Raw genomic sequence first — 20185 nt, 5'->3', positions numbered from 1 at the left:
CTGGTGTGTCACGCACCTCGTGGTTAGACTCTGTTAGTAGAAATTTGAGGGTGTGACACAAGTGTTCACGAGAGTTTACGAGCCACGTTGACCATGCATTATCGTTCATATCAGGTGATTTCAGTTTCATTATTTATGTTGTTATTTTAGTTTAAGTGTTAGAAGTGTAATTGTATATTTTTAGTGTAAAACCATCACATTAGAGCCCCGAGTTTTTAAATTATTAAACTGTCAATTTCAACCCTGTCCCTCAAATGTCCGTTAATTGTTTAAATATTTAACATTGAGGACAATGTAAACCTCAAGTGTGGGGATGGGGGGGAAAATTAATTTTTTAGCCCGATAGTACCTCGAAGAGTGTTTGAAAACCAAAGTTGTTAACTATTATTGATTTTCATTAATGTCAAGTCATAGGTTTGTAGTCATGGTTTGTTTCTCAGCTTCTCGATAGTTTTCCTAACAAGTTTTTTCAAAAAGAGAAGTTGAAAATGGAGTTGTTTAGGCGGGAATAATGAGTCAAGGGGACGAGTATACATGTTTCATATCGGCAACCCATATTTCCAGACATATTTTGAGATATCCCATATACTTAATACACATATTATATAATAGATATAAAACATGTCTTATCATTTATCGAGGGTAACCGGTATGTTTCACAGAATTAGAACTTGCTTGTCATATGCTTATCGAGATATTAATACCACCACCTGCATGGATATTAGGACTTTAGAAAACTCGTACATACATTTCCCCTCTAAATAAAATTCTTTGCCTTACATTATCCCCCTAGGAGCCCATTTGGACCATATTCCTTTTCATTTGCTAAACAGAACATTACATACCATTTCGGCCTTGGCTTTTATTTTATTTTTACCCGTGTGATGAAATCCAGTTCGTTATCGAGTTGTGATAGGTGCATCGGAGTATGACTCGTAACTGTGCTTAATCGATATAAAAATCTATACATTAAGTGTTAATTTCATGGGAACTGGATAACTATTGTTGTGTGGTTATTTGCTGGTTAAAAGGAGGTTCCGGAGTTATTATGGTGTATAACGAAGCAACCGAAGGAATCGGGGACTCGAGAGAGGTGTGAAAAGAAGAAAAAATGAAGACCGTGGGCCACGGTCCAACTTATCAAAAAAGGTCCAGAACCCACCGTACCGTGGGTTCATGAACCACCGTGGAAAGGACTGTGACCCATGGTGTGAACCGTGGGCCACAGTCCAACTTATCATAATGGACTATGACCCACGGTGTGAACCGTGGGCCACGGTCCAGCAAACGTGACCGCCGTTTTGAGCTTGTTTTATTCAGTTTGTGGGTGTCTTTTCAATTATTTTTTATTCAAGAACACCCTAGGGACGAATTTTGGAGTGCTAGAAGACTATTGGGAGTTTGGTAATCATTAGTGACTTGATTTTTATGTATTTCCATACTCTAATTGATGCGATGATGAATCAATTTATATGTGGCTAATTCTCTTTGTGTTATCTCCCGAATTGTAAGGTATTTAATTGAATACTTGTTATTCGTTTATGTTATTTGTGGGATAATATTTTGATCTTATGATTATATTGCTATGGTGATTATGAGTTTGACTAGTAATTGTTAGTATAGTGTAATTCGTGTTGTTGACCATCAAGTCTTGGTGATTTAGGTAATCGGGATTTATTGGAAGGGAATTAGGGTTGGCTATATAAAACTGATTATCGAAAGACAACCTTGTGTTTTTATAATCCAAGTACTTAGTTCTCTTTTATCACAATCAAAAGCCTATTCACGAACTATGTCTATTTAGTTCATCCCAAAAGTAAAAGTTAACATTATCAATCTTGGAAACCTGAAATCGGGAGAGAGCATTCTTGTTATTGATTCAGTTAAACTCATTAAATTGTTTTCAGTTCTTTTGTTAATCAAATCAACCAACAAAATACTTGAATTCATTTTCTTCTTTTAGTTTAATATAGTTAAATCACAAATCTACTTAGTAACACATTTTCCACAAACTCTCTGTGTTCGACACCAGCTTACCGTTATCTAATTAGTTGTAATCGGTTTATTTTTGAGTGAGTCTTCGACATCACGTCAAGTTGTATATAGTCAGTTGTAGAGCATAGTACACAATGCACATATGTCTCGGTAGAGTTGTAAATATTAGTTTATCAGTTTGTATTGCTTATCTTTGGTAAAAAAATCAGAAAAAACAAAAATAATTATAAGTTGTATTCAGTTGTAAATGGCAGTTTGTTTGTATTTGATTATTTATTTATTTAGCTGTGTAAAACTGGGTTTCATTCACCTTAATAACTAAATTTGCCTAATCCGCACCCAAACCTAAGCCTCAGCAAAACCCTTAGTCCGAGTATTTATGCAACCGGTGGGTAATGGGTGGAGATAATACTGACCTGCAAGCATATTAAGTTGTGACTCATATTTGGTATATGAGGGCAGAGACATATACTAGCACATCTTTTGCTAGTCCAGATATTAAACCGAGAGGAATGTTGATAGTGTGAGGGGTATGGACACGTATGCCTTAACCGAAAACAAAGTACACTCGTCTGTACGGCTCTATTGTTTTTATAGCATTAATATTTATATTTGTGGGTTGTCAATCTAGAAAGTGTCAGCCTGAGAAACTAGGTATGACCTTAAACCTTACAAGTATTAATGGCGATAACTGACATACATGTGATGGAGGTTGTGTTTACTTTAGAGTTTGCTTGAGGGCAAGCAAAAGATAAGTGTGGGGATGTGATGGTCGGGTATTTTGTATATATATTAGTGTATTAATTATGTAGTTTTTTTACTATATTGTTAGAACTTTAGTACTTCATACATGCTTTTGTGTTTCAGATCATTGATCGTTAAAGATGCTAAATTTGAGACTTGTACAAGCATGGAATGATATCTCGGGAAGACCGAAGCATGATTTGATGTCTTGGGAAGTGCTACAAGGATTCGGGAAGAGTATGGATGAGAAATCATAAGAAGATGCTAAAATTGAACAAGATGGGTTGACAAAACGTGACAAAGAAGTAAAACAAGCATATCCTGGGTTAGAAAATGAGTTACGAGACCCATAATATATGAATTTTGGGTTTCTCGACTAGAGAAATCCAAATACTAGGTCTTCTGAGGTCACGATATGCGACGTCATGAGTCTATGGCCACCGCGATACTCGATGGTCTTAATAAACGTGAAAAACGGGTTTTGACGGATATCTTCTATTTTACGAACCCTAAACCAGAATTACGACTTACAGTAGTTGTTAGGCGATTTTGGGTGAATTCCAGGGCTGCCAATCATCTCTTGATCAATCCTAATGGCCTTTCTCATCATAATTGAAAACATATCGATGACGATGCTCGGCTAATCTTCTCGAATCAAACCCGGGATGTAGAGTATTGTATTTTACAGTTTTTCTCATGTCTTAAGATAAAATGATTTATAATTGTTTATGATTAATCTATGAGTATTGATGTTTGGTATTGTTGTGCGCTCAGTCAGTTTAGGTTTATTTCGATCAAAATGATTAGTTTGCCAGTTGCTATGATAATTGCTTATAGGGTTGTTTTGACTAGTTTGAATATGATGAAGCATACAATTGCCCTTAGTTGAGTTACACTGGCGGGGACTGTTTGATAAACAGTGTCGTGTGTTAGCGATTTTTGATGACTAAGGTTTACCTAGTGAATTAGTCAATCGAATTTGATCTTTGCCAATTATTTTGTTAAGTGAACATGAGATTACTGTATATTTGCTTACTTGAAAACCGAGTGTTGTTTGTCTTTGTTAATTGTTGAAAGTTATTATTTGCTTAATTAAGATTAAAACCAAAACTTATTTGCTTGTATGATCAACACTACAATTCATTACTTCATAATAGTATAAAATCTGTTACATGTTACATTGACCACATACTCCTCGTGGTTCGACACCCTACTTACCCTATCTTGCTTAGGTGATTAGGAACTGATATTAATTGTTTTTGACTAGATAGTGACAGTCTAGCATCAACCGGGTGCTCCCTGTGTTAAAAGACAAACATGTTATCACTGTTGCACTCCGAGTCACATAGAAAGAAACTGTGTTCATCGTCTTTATGTACCATATGATATGAAGATATGAGGGCAACATTAAGAGAAAAGTCTTATTCTAAGCCAACGAAAAAGAATTCACCTAATGGAACAAAGAATGTTAATTCCTTAGTTAAATCTTATGTTAGTGACTGGGACTTAGCCAAGAAAAATCAAAGAATGAAGGTTTTCCTCGTCTGAGGGAATAGTGGACATCTGGTGAAGGAGTGTCCCTACCATCCGGTGACATATCATGACAGGCCGGTTTGCACTCAATTGGTTTTAAAAGGGGTAAAAAGAATATAATTTTTTCAAAAATCAAAGAGTATTGATAGTTTTGAGAGTTCAATTTCAAATTGTTCAACCCCAAAGCCTGTACTTTCTTATTTTACAAAACCAAAATAGATTTGGAAAACTAAAACTCAACAAACTAATTTAGAAAAATCAAATGTTTCCATTAATGATGGATAAGACATGGGTTGGCAAGAGGTCACGTATTTTGATGCTCAAGGGAACCCCAAGACATTCATGACTTGGGTTGCTATGTCCAATTGATCCCGCTATGTGTGCATGAATAACCACATAATTAGATGTTTATTAATATTAAGGGGGTTTTTCCAGGCACAAGACAAAGCAAATATAAGTTATTTTAAAATTTCAAAACCGTAAAATCGAGTATTTGTTTCCTGGACGAAAATTCTTGTTGAAGAACATTTTAATGTGCTCTCTAAGTGTGCATGAACAATCATGGAATACATTTATACTAAAGGTTTGTTCCAGCCATTCAACTCACAAAGGTGCAGAATCTCAAAGATCAAGCTTATTCTTATGGGGAATTCGCACAAACAAGGAAAATGATGTCTTGAAGATAAAAGGTAGTCGTATCACTTTGGTATTAAAGATTGATTAGCCAAAAACACAATTTTTACTTCAAATTTGTACATAAGTTTATTTTGTTTAATTTGTATTCTATTTATGCACAAATTTAAGGGGAGAAATTAAATTTTTATTAAAAATCTTGAAAAATCCAAAAATATTTTCAAGTAAAGTTTGTTTTATTTGTTTAGAAAATTGAAAATGACTTGAATGTACATGAGAAATAATAGTACATCAGATGGATGACTGTCACATTAGTGTGTGCGGGTGTTATTTACTTTCTATAAAATATAAAAATACAAAAATAGTGTTTTTTTTTTGTTTTGACGCATTTGTTTGAGAAATGATAGAAAAATTCGTGTCAACGGTAAGATCATCACATGTAATGTACTATATCTGAAACGCATAGACTATGTAATCAATGTGTTGGTAGATTCAGCCCTTAAGAATTAAAAGTCGATTTGATTGTTGACTTGTTGGATATTAATAAACTTGTTCTTAGTGGGACACGTCATAGGGTCTTGTTAACTTAACTAAGTCTTGCATAAAGACCAGGATAAAAGGTTTAGTCATACTCAAGCCTCGTGTCATTTGATCGCAAATCTAAAAACCTACTTTTTGTATACATATTCATACCCACGAAACTCCGTTCTTTGTTGCGCGGTGGCGCATACCTGAGTGTTGACGCTAGTTGAAGATATATACACAAAATCATTTCTCTGAACAGTCCCGTAGACTTCCAGAGATGTTTGCATGGCCTCAAGGAATTCTAATTCACCATGTATGAATAAATCCATACACATATATACTTTTAATCAGAGTGTTCGTTTCTTTTTATTGTAACACAAGGTTTTGATGATTCATAGATCCTATGCACACATTCTGACTCTTAAAGAGTTTGTAAAGGTTTAGGGCGTATTCACCTTTTCTATTTATGATCAGTTTTTTATACTACTTTCTGCTTCTGATTGTTACCTCGAACCTGTAGTACGAGAATAACTTTTGTATAATTATCTCGATCGACGATCTAGATTTAGATCTTTAGTCTATTTGTATAGCTTTAAACCTTGAAAATTATTTGTTTGTATAAAACATTTTGGTCCTTTAGTCCCTTTGTTTATTTACCAATTATATGTTATGTTTCCTTTTCATAAATAAACATCTATACTGGGTTTCTTTTTCAAGAATAAACATTTGTTTAACTATAACCTTTTATATGAATAATATATTTCTTAATCATAAAGAAAATATATTTTGACTATACCCCTTGTATGTAAAAGCTTACGTTTGTTAATCATGGAGAAACAATATTTTGACAATAATCTCTGCTTATGAAACCCGATGTTATGCTTAATTGTAATCAAGGTTTGGGCTATACTCCCGACTATGGTCTAAGCCATTATAATAATAATAAAATAATACTTAAGCGGAACCCCTACCTTACATGGGTATTTGAGTTAGACGCCTAAGACCGACTGAGCAACACTTCTACTCTATGCCACGTACTAGGGCTTTAACCATCAGAACTTTTGAGTTTGGCACGTATTTCGAGACTCGGCACGTTTCCCGAGTTAATGTGTGTGTGAATGAGTGTGTTTCGGTGTGTGAAAAGTAAGATGTCGTTCACCCCTATCAATAAGCTGATTTTGCCACCCGTCGCGTATTGCGATGGCTTTTTTTATGGGCATCACGTATCGCGATAACTCATCATCGTATTGCGATGGCTTTTTATATGGGCCTGCTACGCGTACCACGTGAGACACATGTCACCTAGCCTTTTTCTCGTATCGCGATGGAGTTATGACTCGGTCCATCGCGTATCACGACGCCACCCATCCTCAGTTTCTTCCATGTTCCATCGCGTATCGCGATGGTTCCTTGGTTAAGCCCGTCGCGTAGCGCGATGGGTTTCAAAACTCAAAATCCCCATTTTATTCCTTAAACTTTCCAAAAATACTAAGGGGGCTCTCAAACGTGCAAAGTGAAAAGTGCGTCATCAAAGCACCACATTGCACCCGTCGACCGTGCCTATGTGCGTCGGGTGCTTCGCACCCTCTGCTATGATCACCGAGTGCATATTGGCATATAAGAATATTACTATGGGAATTCTTTTCCTTATAATGAGCTTATAAATTTTATAATTTATCAATGTGGGATGAATTTCTCTTTCCAATTTATACCCATGAAGAATGATTTCACTTTCTTCTTTCTTCCAATGTGGGATGAACTTTCTTATTTCCTTAACATGAGAGGATTTTATTTTCTTATTTATTTTCCCATTACTTATATTGATATATTTTTATCACTATTTTTACTATTTGTCAAATTTGGATCGAAATTTGGGGATGATACACCCATTTCGGCGCGATCCCATATCTGTTGACAATATCCTGAAAGTCTTTTTCCTTCCAATTAATCGGTAATCGATCAACCGTAGGGGATGGATTCTTCTTCTCACCATTAGTGATGTGCGTGTATAGGGTAGTAAATATGATTCTCACCACCAGTGATGTCCATGTGTAGGGTAGTAAATATGAATTGTTTGTTAAGTTTTTTAAAAGATTCGTTTCACACAATGTCTAGTTTTAACTGTATAAAATTGATTTTTATCTTAAAAAAACCACACATAAATAGGCAAGTGTACCTATCGTATATGTAGTAAAGTATAGGTAAGAACCAAGTATCGATCCATGGAAACACTTGTTATATTTTTTACTACTAAACCTTTGTATTTATTTTAACCGGAGGTAGACATTATAGTTGTTTTTGTTTGACAAGTAAGTTTTAATGAAATTTAAAGGCATAAATTAAAGACAATATTTTTAGGTTTTATATTTTTAAAGAAATGATTAGAGATAAAAGTGTATCATATTGGTTAAAAATCCTCTTAACTTAGTTTAGCAATTAATTGTTAAACATGTAATATGAGCTTTCTATGGTGATTAAATGTGAGAATAACACATTATTCCTAGGTCATGTTATTCCATGATAATTAAAAAAAGAAATATGTATAACTTCATGACCTCCACTAAAACATCATTTTATGTAAGCAAGTGGGTTATAAGAAGTATTTATAAGATCATTTACTTTAAATATGAGGCAATCCTTTAAATTACTATGCGATTTGTCTTTGATATTTAATAAAAATAACCTTTGTATTATACTTAAAATACCAATTAAGATTAGTTAAGTTGTAAAGGACCATCATTGAGTTATCAAGTATTAACCCGGACAACTCTTAAACAATTATATAACTCATGTAATAACCAACCAAGAGTTGTTTAAATAGGTTATGTTGCACACTCACTTGACAAGTAAATTAACCGATTTTAATGGATGAACATTAACAATCCATTTTCACAGCATTGTTGGTAGTTCCCATTTTAAGATGATTAATTACTACTAATACTTCATTTGGTTCATGTTCATGTTAGAATATATGTTTTTTCTCAACCAAACCCTTACAAGAATGGCAGTTTCCGGGCTTATTATCAAGCTCGGTACTTGGTGTCTCTTTTAAGAGTATTTTAACACTCCTCATCAAGTGATAATTACAACATAACATTTACTTTTATAAATTGATCACTTGTTTAACCAATATTATTAAACTTCAATTAAGGTTTATTATATACCAATATGAGACTATGAAAGTTTAGTCAATAGTAAGAATAATATTATACATCAAAGTAATATATACAAACATGATCAAATTAGGACAGTCTAACCAATTTGGATGACTAATCTTTGATGCTACTGACTTCTTCCGTAAGCTTAATCTCTTTGATCTTCAAATGTTAGATGAATGGGATAATTCTTTTATTAATTGTGGTGAAAGTGAGTGGATGGAGTGTATTGATTGTTACTCCAAGTCTATTGAATGTGTTGGCCGAGCATTTAATTTATAGGATGACATGGACACCAAAACACGGTCGTGGTGAGTTAGGCATGATCATCGTGGTCATTTTGTCATGTTGTAATTAACGCTCGTTGTCAGATTGTACAGCAGGGAAGTGAACACGACCGTGGTGCGTTGGGCACGACCGTGATGAGTCCAGAAGGGTCCAAATTTGTCTTTTTGCTCTTGTACTTTCAACATGGGGTATGTTTTGGTAAAATATGGCTATGTTAAGCTTCAGAATATTCTATTTTGTCTTTTCCTCTTGTTCTTGTTAACATGGGGTGTGTTGAGGTTAACATGACATGTTATAATTTACTGAATTTTATCTTTTCTTCGTATGTTCTTGACATGGCCATGCCTTGATTTACCATGGGCGCCATGAGTTTGTTTTCACCATTTTCTCTGTTTCTTTGTATATCATATCGTTTTATTCTTTGACGCTATATTTACCTATAAATAAAAATTATAAACATTAGTGGTTATTTATTTTAATATAATTGCCAATATTACGCTCATTTGGAGATATTTTAGTGCTGAAAATATGCATAAATTATTATACATCAACCAACCATTATTAGGTCAGAAAGGGTTGTCACAATAAGCTATGATGATAAAATTAGGGTTGAATAGGAAGGCACACAGTAAACCTGGTGAAAAAGAGAATATCGGAGAAGACAAAGGAACATGAAAACGTATGAAGCGAAACAAAGGTTTCTCCTACTTATACCCATCACAGTTAATGTGATGTGAGGGTGTAAAGAAGAAAGAGAAACTGATGGTCCAATGGATGTTCAACACATCAGGTGGGAAAAGTGAAAAAGGGAAATGGAACAGTTCTTGAGTAGCCGCCACGCGCCTACGGACACATTGAAAAAAGCATTTGACATTATCCCAGTCCTGTCAGTAGAGCTAACTACTCACGTCAAACTCTCATGCTATCTTAAATTTGCATTTATAAACATAATGGATAATGCATAAGTTTAAAGAAGCACTTTCGCAGGAAAGAGATACATAGGCATGATATTCAGAAACAACTTAATTTCCTAAAGACTATTAAGTCCAAAATTTCATCCGCATAAGAACAAAGCGGAAGAAACAATGGGATGTGGGACTAGTGGAGGTAGGGTCATGAAATAAGGAGATAAGCCTAGAAGCTCTCAACCCACTAGAGGCTCCCTCGGGTCACCTTTGCCAAGAACGGTATCAGCGGGAAGCATCCGCCAAGAAATAAATAAAACCTTCTAAAAGAACGTGGAAGACACATGTAGGCGGAAGAAGAATGAGTTTGGTTAATTCTTCAAAGAGCTTGCGGAAGACACCCACAAGCAAGAGAAACAATGACTTCACATTTGTAAGGCAAACTTGATGATAACCAAAAGATTCCTTGATAATGACGTTTACTTCCTTAACAAAGAACACTTGTAGACATAACCAATAAGGATGAGCCATTTGGATATTCCCCCCAACGGCCTGGCACACGGCTAGTTGTTACTTCCTATTAAAATCGACCATGTGTCTCCCTTGGTGAATGGCAGGGCCGGCCTTGGGGTGAGGCAAGGTGGTCGACGGCCACAGGCCTTACACCCGCTAAGCCCGGAATTTTTTTTGAATTATATTGTATTTTTATGAAATACAATATGTATATTTAATGTTTAAACCTAATTACATAATCAATAGTTTGGTCTAGTGGTAAAGTATATTACTCATAACCAAAAGGTTATGGGTTCAAGTCCCATTTGACACGTGTTTAATCAATTTTTTTATACAAAAGTTTTTTATACAACCCAAATTATAACCAATTAAACTCATATAAAATTTAAATTGTTTAAACCCAACAAAATACTTCTTTTACTTAAGGCATAAAATTTTTCCCCTTCGGCCCAATTTTTTTTTTTGCTTTCTCGGAGCCGGCCCTGGTGAATGGAAACATCTTTTGGATAATGACATCTCACCAATCATTCTCTTTCACCCATGGCTAAAAATACCCTCATAATCATCAAGACGTATTCATTCACAACATCTGTAATACATCAATCACTTTTACATTCAGTACTTTCTCTATATAAGAAACAACTACTAATTCTCACGTTGGAGAGTGGTTACGAGAAGACCCCCCCCCCATCCTGTCCATCTCGTAACGAGCTCATGGTATTTGTTTTTCAGGATTCAGATTTGTTTAGACTCGTTTGACCAAACCACATTCTTAAACCCTCATTTGTGGGAGCGTAGATCAATTGTACTCATGGTTTAGGATCCGTGCTTCTTCAATATTAATCTGAGTTTAATGTATCAAAAGAATTTCAATCTCTTTCTGTTATTAAAGCCAAAATTATACTAAAAAACATTACATTTTCTATCTAGTTTTCAATTAAATAATATTTTTTATACTTTCAGCATTACATTTTGTCTCTTCCTTCACTCACAACTGTCACACCCCAACATACAACTGAATATGTCGGGGCGAACTAAAAACGAACAAATCTAATTTGCAATATCTGGTCGTGCCCCACGAGGAACTAGGCCACCCTAGTCGCGCGCTACACAGTGAGGTGGTTTCCACCAGACTTCCATTTTTGTCATATTTGGTCCCTATAGTTTCCAGAAACACGTTTTAAGCTCAATTTTTTAGTTTTTTAAGGACGTTTAACATGTTTAGATATAAACAAATACAAAATGAATTAAACATCATAAAATACTAATTAACACTCGATTTCATTAATTATAAAAGTCCAAATACAAGCCTGAATAAAGTAAAGAAATACAAATAATTTGTAGTTTCTCATTGTTCCATCGCAGTTGTTTTGGGGGGTTTCTTTAGCTTGTTTTGGGTGATGAAACCTTAATTCCTAAGTTGGAGAAATTTTTAACACTTTAATGTTTAAAATTATTCAATTAAATATTATCGGAAGAAAAATATAAACTATTGTAAGTAATGTGCAAGGGTTGACTTTATGCAACATAAATATACAACATAAATGTTGTATAAGTTGCATGTACAATGCAGTTTTCTAGAATCGAATCGGATCGGATCCGACTGTCGGATCAAGAACCAAACATATAACTGATCTGATAGTATATTTTGATTATTTGAATGCTTTCATTTGACCTGATTGAACTAGTGACCCACACCGTATGCCGAGCCAAATTTCAAAATCCTTTTATTTCTTTCTACCAAAATCTCATTTATTGATTTGTTTGCTACTTCATGCCTTATAGTTATGTTGTTTAGGGAATATCTCACATAATTGTTAACCAAGTTTTAAACGTGTTTCAATCAGGTTATCAATGCATATTTTTTTTTAAATCGGGTCACTAAATCTTCAAATAAAGTTTCACCGATTTTTATGTGCGTCAAAAAAGAAATGGAGGATAAGATGTAGGGGTCGGAATTTGCAATATATGTAGTTAAATTTATAAAATTTTAAAAAACGTTAATTATATTAAAATTCAAAAATAAAAAATAAATTTCACGTCGCCACTCAACGTTAACATAAAAAAAGATACAAAGATTTCGATTTCCTATGTAAAACAGAAAAGAAAAAGACTAAAAAAACATTTTAAAACATTTAATTTAATAAAATATGAAAATTGAATGACTTAATTGGAATACTTTTTAAAGTTGCGTGACATAATTGAAACACTTTTAAACTTGTTTACTATTTAATGAAATTGCCTCGTTTGTTTATTTAGACTTTATAGTTTTATTATTATTGCAGTTCTAAAAAACATATTTTGTGTCGTATTAGTTACATATTTAGAATTTTAAATTATTTATTACATTATCTGTTATTTTTTTTCTAAATTGATATTAGTGTTGTATGACGGATCTTGTCCAAACATCACATGCTGGCAAATGTGGTTACCGTCATAGGTACCATATTGTATGGCATCTAATCCACTTGTATGATCATTGGTTAAACGACTTACATAATGGAACTTGAGGGAAATAGGTGAGTAAAATTAAAAGGGATGCACACGTTTAACACATTGAGTAAACAAAATAAGGAATGCACCTATAACCGCTAAACATGCATCTCTCTACTTATGTTTTACTGATTGAATAAATGTTTTAAATGTTTTAAATGTCTTTTATATGCTAACTTAATGAACTTATTTTTTTAGTTTAAGTCTGGTATCATAACGAACATAATTAATATCAACCAAATTCACATCAAGAAGTCGATACGAAAAGAACTAATTCACCGGGCAACACATATGAGGAAATCTCTAGTTTAAATAAAAACCCATCCCACTCTTACCCAATACCCACTGAGGAAAAATAAAGAAATGTCAACATCCCTTGAGTTTTTTCTCAAAACAGTGTTGGTGAAAAAATTATTTATCAATTTGGTGTTGCTTAAAAACTGTTTACCAAACTTGTGTTTGAATTCATTTTGTGCTTATTTTTTACATTTAAATTAATATATTTGAGTCTATAATTTCTTTTATTAACTTAATCAATTATTTTCTTAATATTTTTAATCTAATATCGTCTTTTTTATATTTTTTTATCACTCAGCTCCTTTTTCTTAACTAATTTATTAATGAATCTTTGTTTATTTTTTTGATTAGTTTAAGTCCTGTATCATAACGAACGCAATTAATATCAATCAAATTCACATCAAGAAGTCAATACGAAAAGAACTAATTCACCGGGCAACACATATGAAGTAATCTCTAGTTTAAATAAAAACCCATCCCACTCTTACCCAATACCCACCGAGAAAAAATAAAGAAATATCAACATCCCTTCGCCTTCACCAGCAGGTGTTTTATTAATTATTCCCATGTGATTAGCATTAGTATTTGGTTTGATTTTCTGGTGACCAACTTTCTTTTTGTTTTATAATTTCCAAAAGTTAAAATTAATTAAAAATCCATATGAAAAGGCTGCTGCGTGTATCAGTTAAATGCCATCACTGTACAATGATTATATATCGGATACATAATAAAATAGCATCATATTATTGCACAATATTAAATCTACAATACTTTACCAAAATTAATAATTAAACTTTTTAAATATAAGCTGACCATGGGAAGGTGGTTTTTTCTTTGTATCTATTGTGCTACTACCCGAACCACCTCACTTTGCCAGAAAACCTAATCAACCAAAATCAAACGTTTTGCAAATAATAGTCTATAATTAAAATCTAATATCAAATCATGAAATATTCCAGGACTAGGAGTATTTACACTAACTATCAATGGCGATTAAAGCAAGGAAAAGATAAAACTATGGCCAAAAGATAAATAACAGTAATTAACAACAAAAATAAAAAGATATGGAAAGTTGAACGCGTAAGTAAATCCATTTGAACTTAATCCACTCCATGCAGCCTCATCGATCCGATCAATAGGTACGTGTTTCGATCCATGCAAACTTTTGAGGATACATATATTCCGTCATCAATATGTTTCTGAAAAGTTCAACAAATCCAAATACTTAATAATGGTGATATGATTGAAAAAAAGTTGTTTAGTCAATTATAAACATGGAAACGATAGCATAGATTAGATTGGCCTTGATTGTTTCTCTATGGGAACCAAGAAACCCACGTCTTCAATGACAAGTGAATAAGTAGGTTTGTTTAATGCATGAATAGCATAAACAATTAACCTATATATGGTATCAATTGATGGAGACGCATGATCCAGTAGAAAGAGGTAAACTCACCCATACTAGGGAATTTATGATATAAGTAGTATGTGGATAATCAAAATGGTTAACCAGCCATGCATGTCCATGATACAAAAACTTATTCATAGCTTAACCTTGAACAACATGGTTCGTATCATAATAATATATTATGGTGGTACTATATATTTCCTTTTAACATATTCCAGTTTCTTTCTTTCTTTGTTTTTGTTTTTTTAAAGGATTATATAACATTGTAGCACAAGAAATAAATTGGATTGAGTGTAGGAAACCGTTCGCAATTTTATAAACAAAATACAACATTAATGGAAAACAAATAAAATATGAAAGGATAAAAAAGATTACAACTGAAAAGGAAATTAAATGAAAAGAAGAGGTACAACTTGAAAACCTGATTTTACAGTGCATAAGCTTACCCAATCGACGAGAAATCTGCATTTTGTCTCCCTGATTTATATCGTCGCGCGATGGGTTAACCCCTGAAAAAGATTTTGCGAACTTTGGGCCCCTATGTTTCTCCGGAGGTATCTTCTGACTCCTACCTTCAGTTGACCCGTCGTTGACTGTTAATGTAGAAGGGTAAATCCGTCATTAAGCTATTTATCCCCCCTGGTTCAATAAAACCCCCGATTTAGGGCTATTTTCTCCATAAACCAAAATATCGGCCAATGTTCGAACGTTGAACCCCTATTTTTTTCAATCACCGTCAAAATCTCACTTCACCTGCACACATTGCAATATCGACCTCGTATTCTATTAGGCTGAACAGTGAGTATTGTGACCCGTACGACCTATATGGTAAGGTGTTACTGTGTGTTCAAACTTTTTGTTTATTTACTTGTGTGTTGTTAACGGGTTGAATGAACGGTTGTTATAGGTGAAAATTATTCACATGCGTTCACCATAAAACTTTTCCATGGAGGGTATTTCGCTACCGAGGGGCAGCGAAGATACGAAGAGGGGAAGATCACTTACGTTGATGAAGTTCAAGTTTCTGAATTTTGTAAAAGTTTGTTGCTTGGAATACTCTGTAAGTTACAATATGGTTGTGGTGCAGCTTGTTGTTTTCATTACAAACATCCGCGTGTCAGTTTGCATTTGGGTTTAAAGCCATTGATTGAAGATTATCATTTTCAAGATGTTTGTGATATGATTAGAGGTAGTGATGGTATAGGTAGTCACATTGTTGAGATTTTTGTAGAACATGGCAGGACTAGTGGTGCTGAAATTGTGGTATATAATTCTGGATTTGTACCTGGTTTTGAAAGTGTCCATGAAGTATGTGATGAGAGTGTCCATGAAGTGGGTGGTGAAACTGTCCATGAAGTGGGTGGTGAAAGTGTTGATGAAGAGAGTGCTGAAAATAGTTCTAGTGAGGAAGATGATGACAGTTATGATAGTGATCGATCAGATGAAAGTGATCCTGAGTATACGACTGCCTTTCAAACACCCTTGGAGGATGTAGAAGTTGACATGAGGTTGTATAAAGCTATTGTAGATTTTGTTGTGGTAGAAGCAGTAGGTAATCATATTAGTGATGATGATGGTTTAAATCCTTGAATGGATACCTATGAGAGCTCTGATGATGAGCGCTTGAGTGTCTTGAATAGTATGCTAAGAAAGTTCAAGGGGAAGGAAAGGAATAATGATGATGAGTGTCCATTTTTTGTTGGTCAGTTAATACCATTAAAGGAAACATTGAATGAGAAAGTTAAGAGTTATGCTATTCATGCCAGAAGAGATTTGTATATCAAGAAGAATGATCCCTTAAGGCTTAGGGTGATTTGTTTGGGGACCAATCCTAATTTGGTTGCTGGTGAGGGGCCAAACGTGTCAAGTCAGGAAAAGTTGAAGGTAAGAAAACGGGATATGAAACCCAATTGCCCTTGGACGATGCATATCTCAAGACAATCTGTTGAGGATAATTGGTGTGTGAAGACCATTCCTAAAAAACACGACTGTCTCAGAAGTAGAACAATTGGTTTGTACACAATGTCTACTATTGCCAAAGAGATTGAGGTTGAGCTACAAACCACCCCCCAACTTATCTGCCAAGGAATTGAAGGCCAAATTCTAGCAGATGCATCAAGTACAACTTTTTGAATCCAAGATGCGAAGAGCGAAGATAATAGCCTTGCAAAGGAAGGATGGTGACCACACCAAACAATACACCCACCTCAGATCCTATATTGATGAGATTCTTAAAGCAAACCCGGGTAGTACCATTAAATTAGATGTTGAACCATGTGCTAACCCTAACCTTAAAACAAGGCAATTTAGAAGGATATATGTGTGTTATGCTGCTTTGGTTAAAGGATTTAAATTTCTTGGTAGAGAACTTCTTGGGTTGGATGGTTGTTTTATGAAAGAAAAATACCCCGGACAGATTTTGACTGCTGTCGGGACGGATGGTAACAATTGCTTGTATCCTGTTGCCTTTGCAATAGTGGAAGCCAAATGCACAGACTCATGGAAATTGTTCTTAGATCTCCTTGGAGATGATCTTGACTTGCCTCCTGATGCCAATTTTACTTTTATAAGTGACCGACAAAAGGTATGTACACTTAGGATATATTTGTAATAGGCTAACTCATGTACACTAATTATGATGATTTGACTGTTATAGGGACTTATTCAAGCAGTTGAGAGTGTTTTCCCTAGGGCAGAGCATCAGTTTTATTGTAGACACATCCATGAGAACTTGAGGTAAACCTGGAGGGGAGATTTGTATAAAGGCTTGTTTTATAGGGCAACATCGGCCACTTCTATCCCCTACTTCAACATGGCAATGGAGGAGATTAAGAAAACAAATCCTGATATGTTTCTCTGGCTTAGTGAGATCCCGGCAGCAAGATGGTCAAGATCACATTTTTCAGGAAGGGCAAAAAGTGATATGTTGCTGAATAACCTTTGTGAATCTTTCAACAAGCAACTTGTTGGAGCAAGAGACAAGCCGATCATTACATGCTTGGAGTATATTAGAGAGTATTTGACCATGAGGATTGTGACTGTGAAGAAGATGCAAGCCACTGCAAGGGGCCTATTAACACCGTAAGCAACAAAAGCATGGGATGAAATCCAAACAGAAGCAAGCAAATTGACGGTTATGATGGTTGATGAAGTGACTTACCAGGTATGAATATTTTCCTGACTATGATATTACAACCAATCTTTTGTTAATATGCAAATATGTTCATAGGTTAAAAGTCTGAGAAGCCAATGTGTAGTGAATGTGGAGGATAGAACTTGCACATACAGGAGATGGGACTTAACAGGTATGCCATGCAACATGCTGTGGCAGCCCTATATAACATGATAGAAAACAACATGCATGTCGGTCCATTGGAGAAGTGGGTTGATGAAGCTTACTGGTTAGACACTTGGAATAAGGTGTATAATCACCAAATCAGGCCCATACCAGGCCCTGATATGTGGGCACCCTCAAAATGCCCAACAATAATAACTCCACCTAAACATCATACTCAGATTGGCAGACCGAAGAAGAGCAGGAAGAAGGCACTAGGTGAGAAGAAGAAATTGGCAGCTAGCAAGAAGAGGAAGATGAAGATTGAAGAGGTTCAGGAAGTGTTTTCTGCAGGAGGAAGACTTACCAGGTTGGGGCATGAAAAAAGTTGTGGAAGATATGGAGGTTATGGACACAACATCAGAACTTGCAGGGCACCAAGTCAACCATAATGATGTCAACAAGGTGTGTTTGAGTAAGATTGATGGTGTGTGTTTGAGACTATTTAAGACTTTTGTTTGAACTTGCTGGTACCATGTGTGTGTTATCATGGTTTGTGTTTGAAACAATTTAAGACTTGTAGCATGTGTGTTTGATTTGGGACATGATGGTTTGTATGCTATTTTGACAGTATTTGTTTAATGCTTTTAAAACTAGTAGCATGTAGGCAAATCATGCAAACATTACAATAGATTTAATCATGTCAAATTAAAGTACAATTCAAATGCAAACAATACTAGAAACCAACTACAATGTTACTTCCAATGACAATCATCATTTGACCAGTCAGAGTCCCACCCTGGATCGTCTTCATATGGATCATGATAATAATCTTTTTTCGGCTCACTGGTGTACTTGAAAGTTGCTTTCACAACCTCAGGGTCATAATCATCACTAGGATCCATTTCATGTTCTTCACTTGTTCTAAATAAGTCATCTTCTTGCACTAAATAAGCCATCAACTCATCTTCACCCAATTGATATTCCTTCTCTTCCATTTGACTTTTGTCTTGGTCAAACTGCACATTCTCAATTTCATCATTCCCTAACTCAACATTCTCAGTTTCATTATGGCTGCAACATGACTGATAATGTGGAACACAGATTTAAAGTAAATAGATGAAACAAGAAGCTCTAAAATTTAACATAAACTAAAATAACAACAAAGATTACATTTTCCCATACTACAAAGACAATGTTAACAACTAATCAATAAAAACACACATAAACGAAGAACAAAAACCAACTAATTCCTAGCAACAACTTCAAGCTTGTTACTTCTTTGGTTTTCATTCTTGCAAAATCATTTTTCTTGTTCATCATCTTCATCATTGCTTGAATTACCTTTTCACAACTAGGGCATGTGGGATCATCAGCCCATTTTAGCCATCCACAACTCCCCTTCTGTAACGGACTAAATATATCAATAAACAAACAACCCTAATTCGATTCACAGATTAGAACAATTACCCCTAAAATTGACCTAAGCAACACGACAGACCAAATCATCATCGATTAACAGCTAGAACCCTAATTCGTGAGTAATTAAAACTTACACAGCACAAGAATCGACGACCCGGGTTTGCATCTGTCCTGGATATCCGGTAACATGTCGCGGCACCACATGAGCATCTCACACAAAGCTCATCCGCACGGGAAGGCTTGGAAGGTGAACCCGAGGAGAGTTGACTTGACTTGGATTGAGACATCCGTCAATCGGTCGCTGAAAAATGGAATAGTACGGGGTACAGGGAATTGCCGGAGATGGATTCATAAAGGGAAAGAGGGTAGATTAGTTTGTTATAAAAGGAATCAGGGGTAACATAGTAATTTCCCTTTTTTTAACTAGTCAACGACGGGTCAACTGACGGTAGGAGTCAGAAGAACCCGCCGGAGAAACATAGGGGCCCAAAGTTTGCAAAATCTTTTTCAAGGGTTAACCCATCGCGCAACGATATAAACCAGGGAGACAAAATGCAGATTTCTCCCCAATCGACATCAATAAATGAATGCGTGTCACTTGAGGGGCCAAGGTTGTTGAGCAGGGGAGTCATGAGAGTGTGAGACTATCTTGAGATTTCCAATTTTCAACATAGTCATACTAGGATACTGGATATGTCTGAGGTTGTTGGACTATTTTCCCTACTTTTATGCCATGTTAATATATGTGTGTTTGTTACCATTTAGTTTCTTTTTGTATGAACGTATATTTAATTATATGAATGTGGTGTTCCATTTCATGTAAGGAATTGTAATATTGTAAATAACTGTTTGATATAATTTAGTTTTTAAGTAGCTTTTCGTTTAACCACCGGTAGAACCTACAAAATGTTTTGCATGCAGACCCATCCGTGCCAATCTTATTTTGGAATTAAGAAGCAATTTAAAAGAAAGTACACAAAATGTTTAATACATCGGTACA

The 20185-nt window shown here is 34.9% G+C and overlaps 1 protein-coding gene across 1 annotated transcript; it reads left to right on the top strand.

Moving 5' to 3' along the window:
* Window positions 1-16629: 16629 nt before the first annotated feature.
* Window positions 16630-17574, top strand: LOC143585176 (uncharacterized). The gene is made up of 3 exons (XM_077067019.1): window positions 16630-17073; window positions 17146-17225; window positions 17268-17574. The coding sequence occupies exons 1-3, from the start codon at window positions 16630-16632 to the stop codon at window positions 17572-17574; spliced, it is 831 nt and encodes a 276-aa protein (XP_076923134.1).
* Window positions 17575-20185: the final 2611 nt, after the last annotated feature.

This window comes from Bidens hawaiensis, unplaced genomic scaffold (assembly GCF_021521415.1).
Source record: "Bidens hawaiensis isolate Kalapana, Puna unplaced genomic scaffold, B.hawaiensis_p1.1 tig00033601_1, whole genome shotgun sequence".
Taxonomy (NCBI): Eukaryota; Viridiplantae; Streptophyta; class Magnoliopsida; order Asterales; family Asteraceae; genus Bidens; species Bidens hawaiensis.
The sequence above is the reverse complement of the archived record's forward strand: the minus strand, read 5'-3'. Positions and strand labels throughout refer to the sequence as shown.

Bases quoted from the DNA above. Each gene is read 5' to 3' on its own strand.
- LOC143585176 (XM_077067019.1), top strand. From the start codon at position 16,630: ATGCGAAGAGCGAAGATAATAGCCTTGCAAAGGAAGGATGGTGACCAC. The intron at 17,074-17,145 runs GTATGTACACTT...TGACTGTTATAG, and splicing joins TTATAAGTGACCGACAAAAG to GGACTTATTCAAGCAGTTGA. The intron at 17,226-17,267 runs GTAAACCTGGAG...CTTGTTTTATAG, and splicing joins CACATCCATGAGAACTTGAG to GGCAACATCGGCCACTTCTA.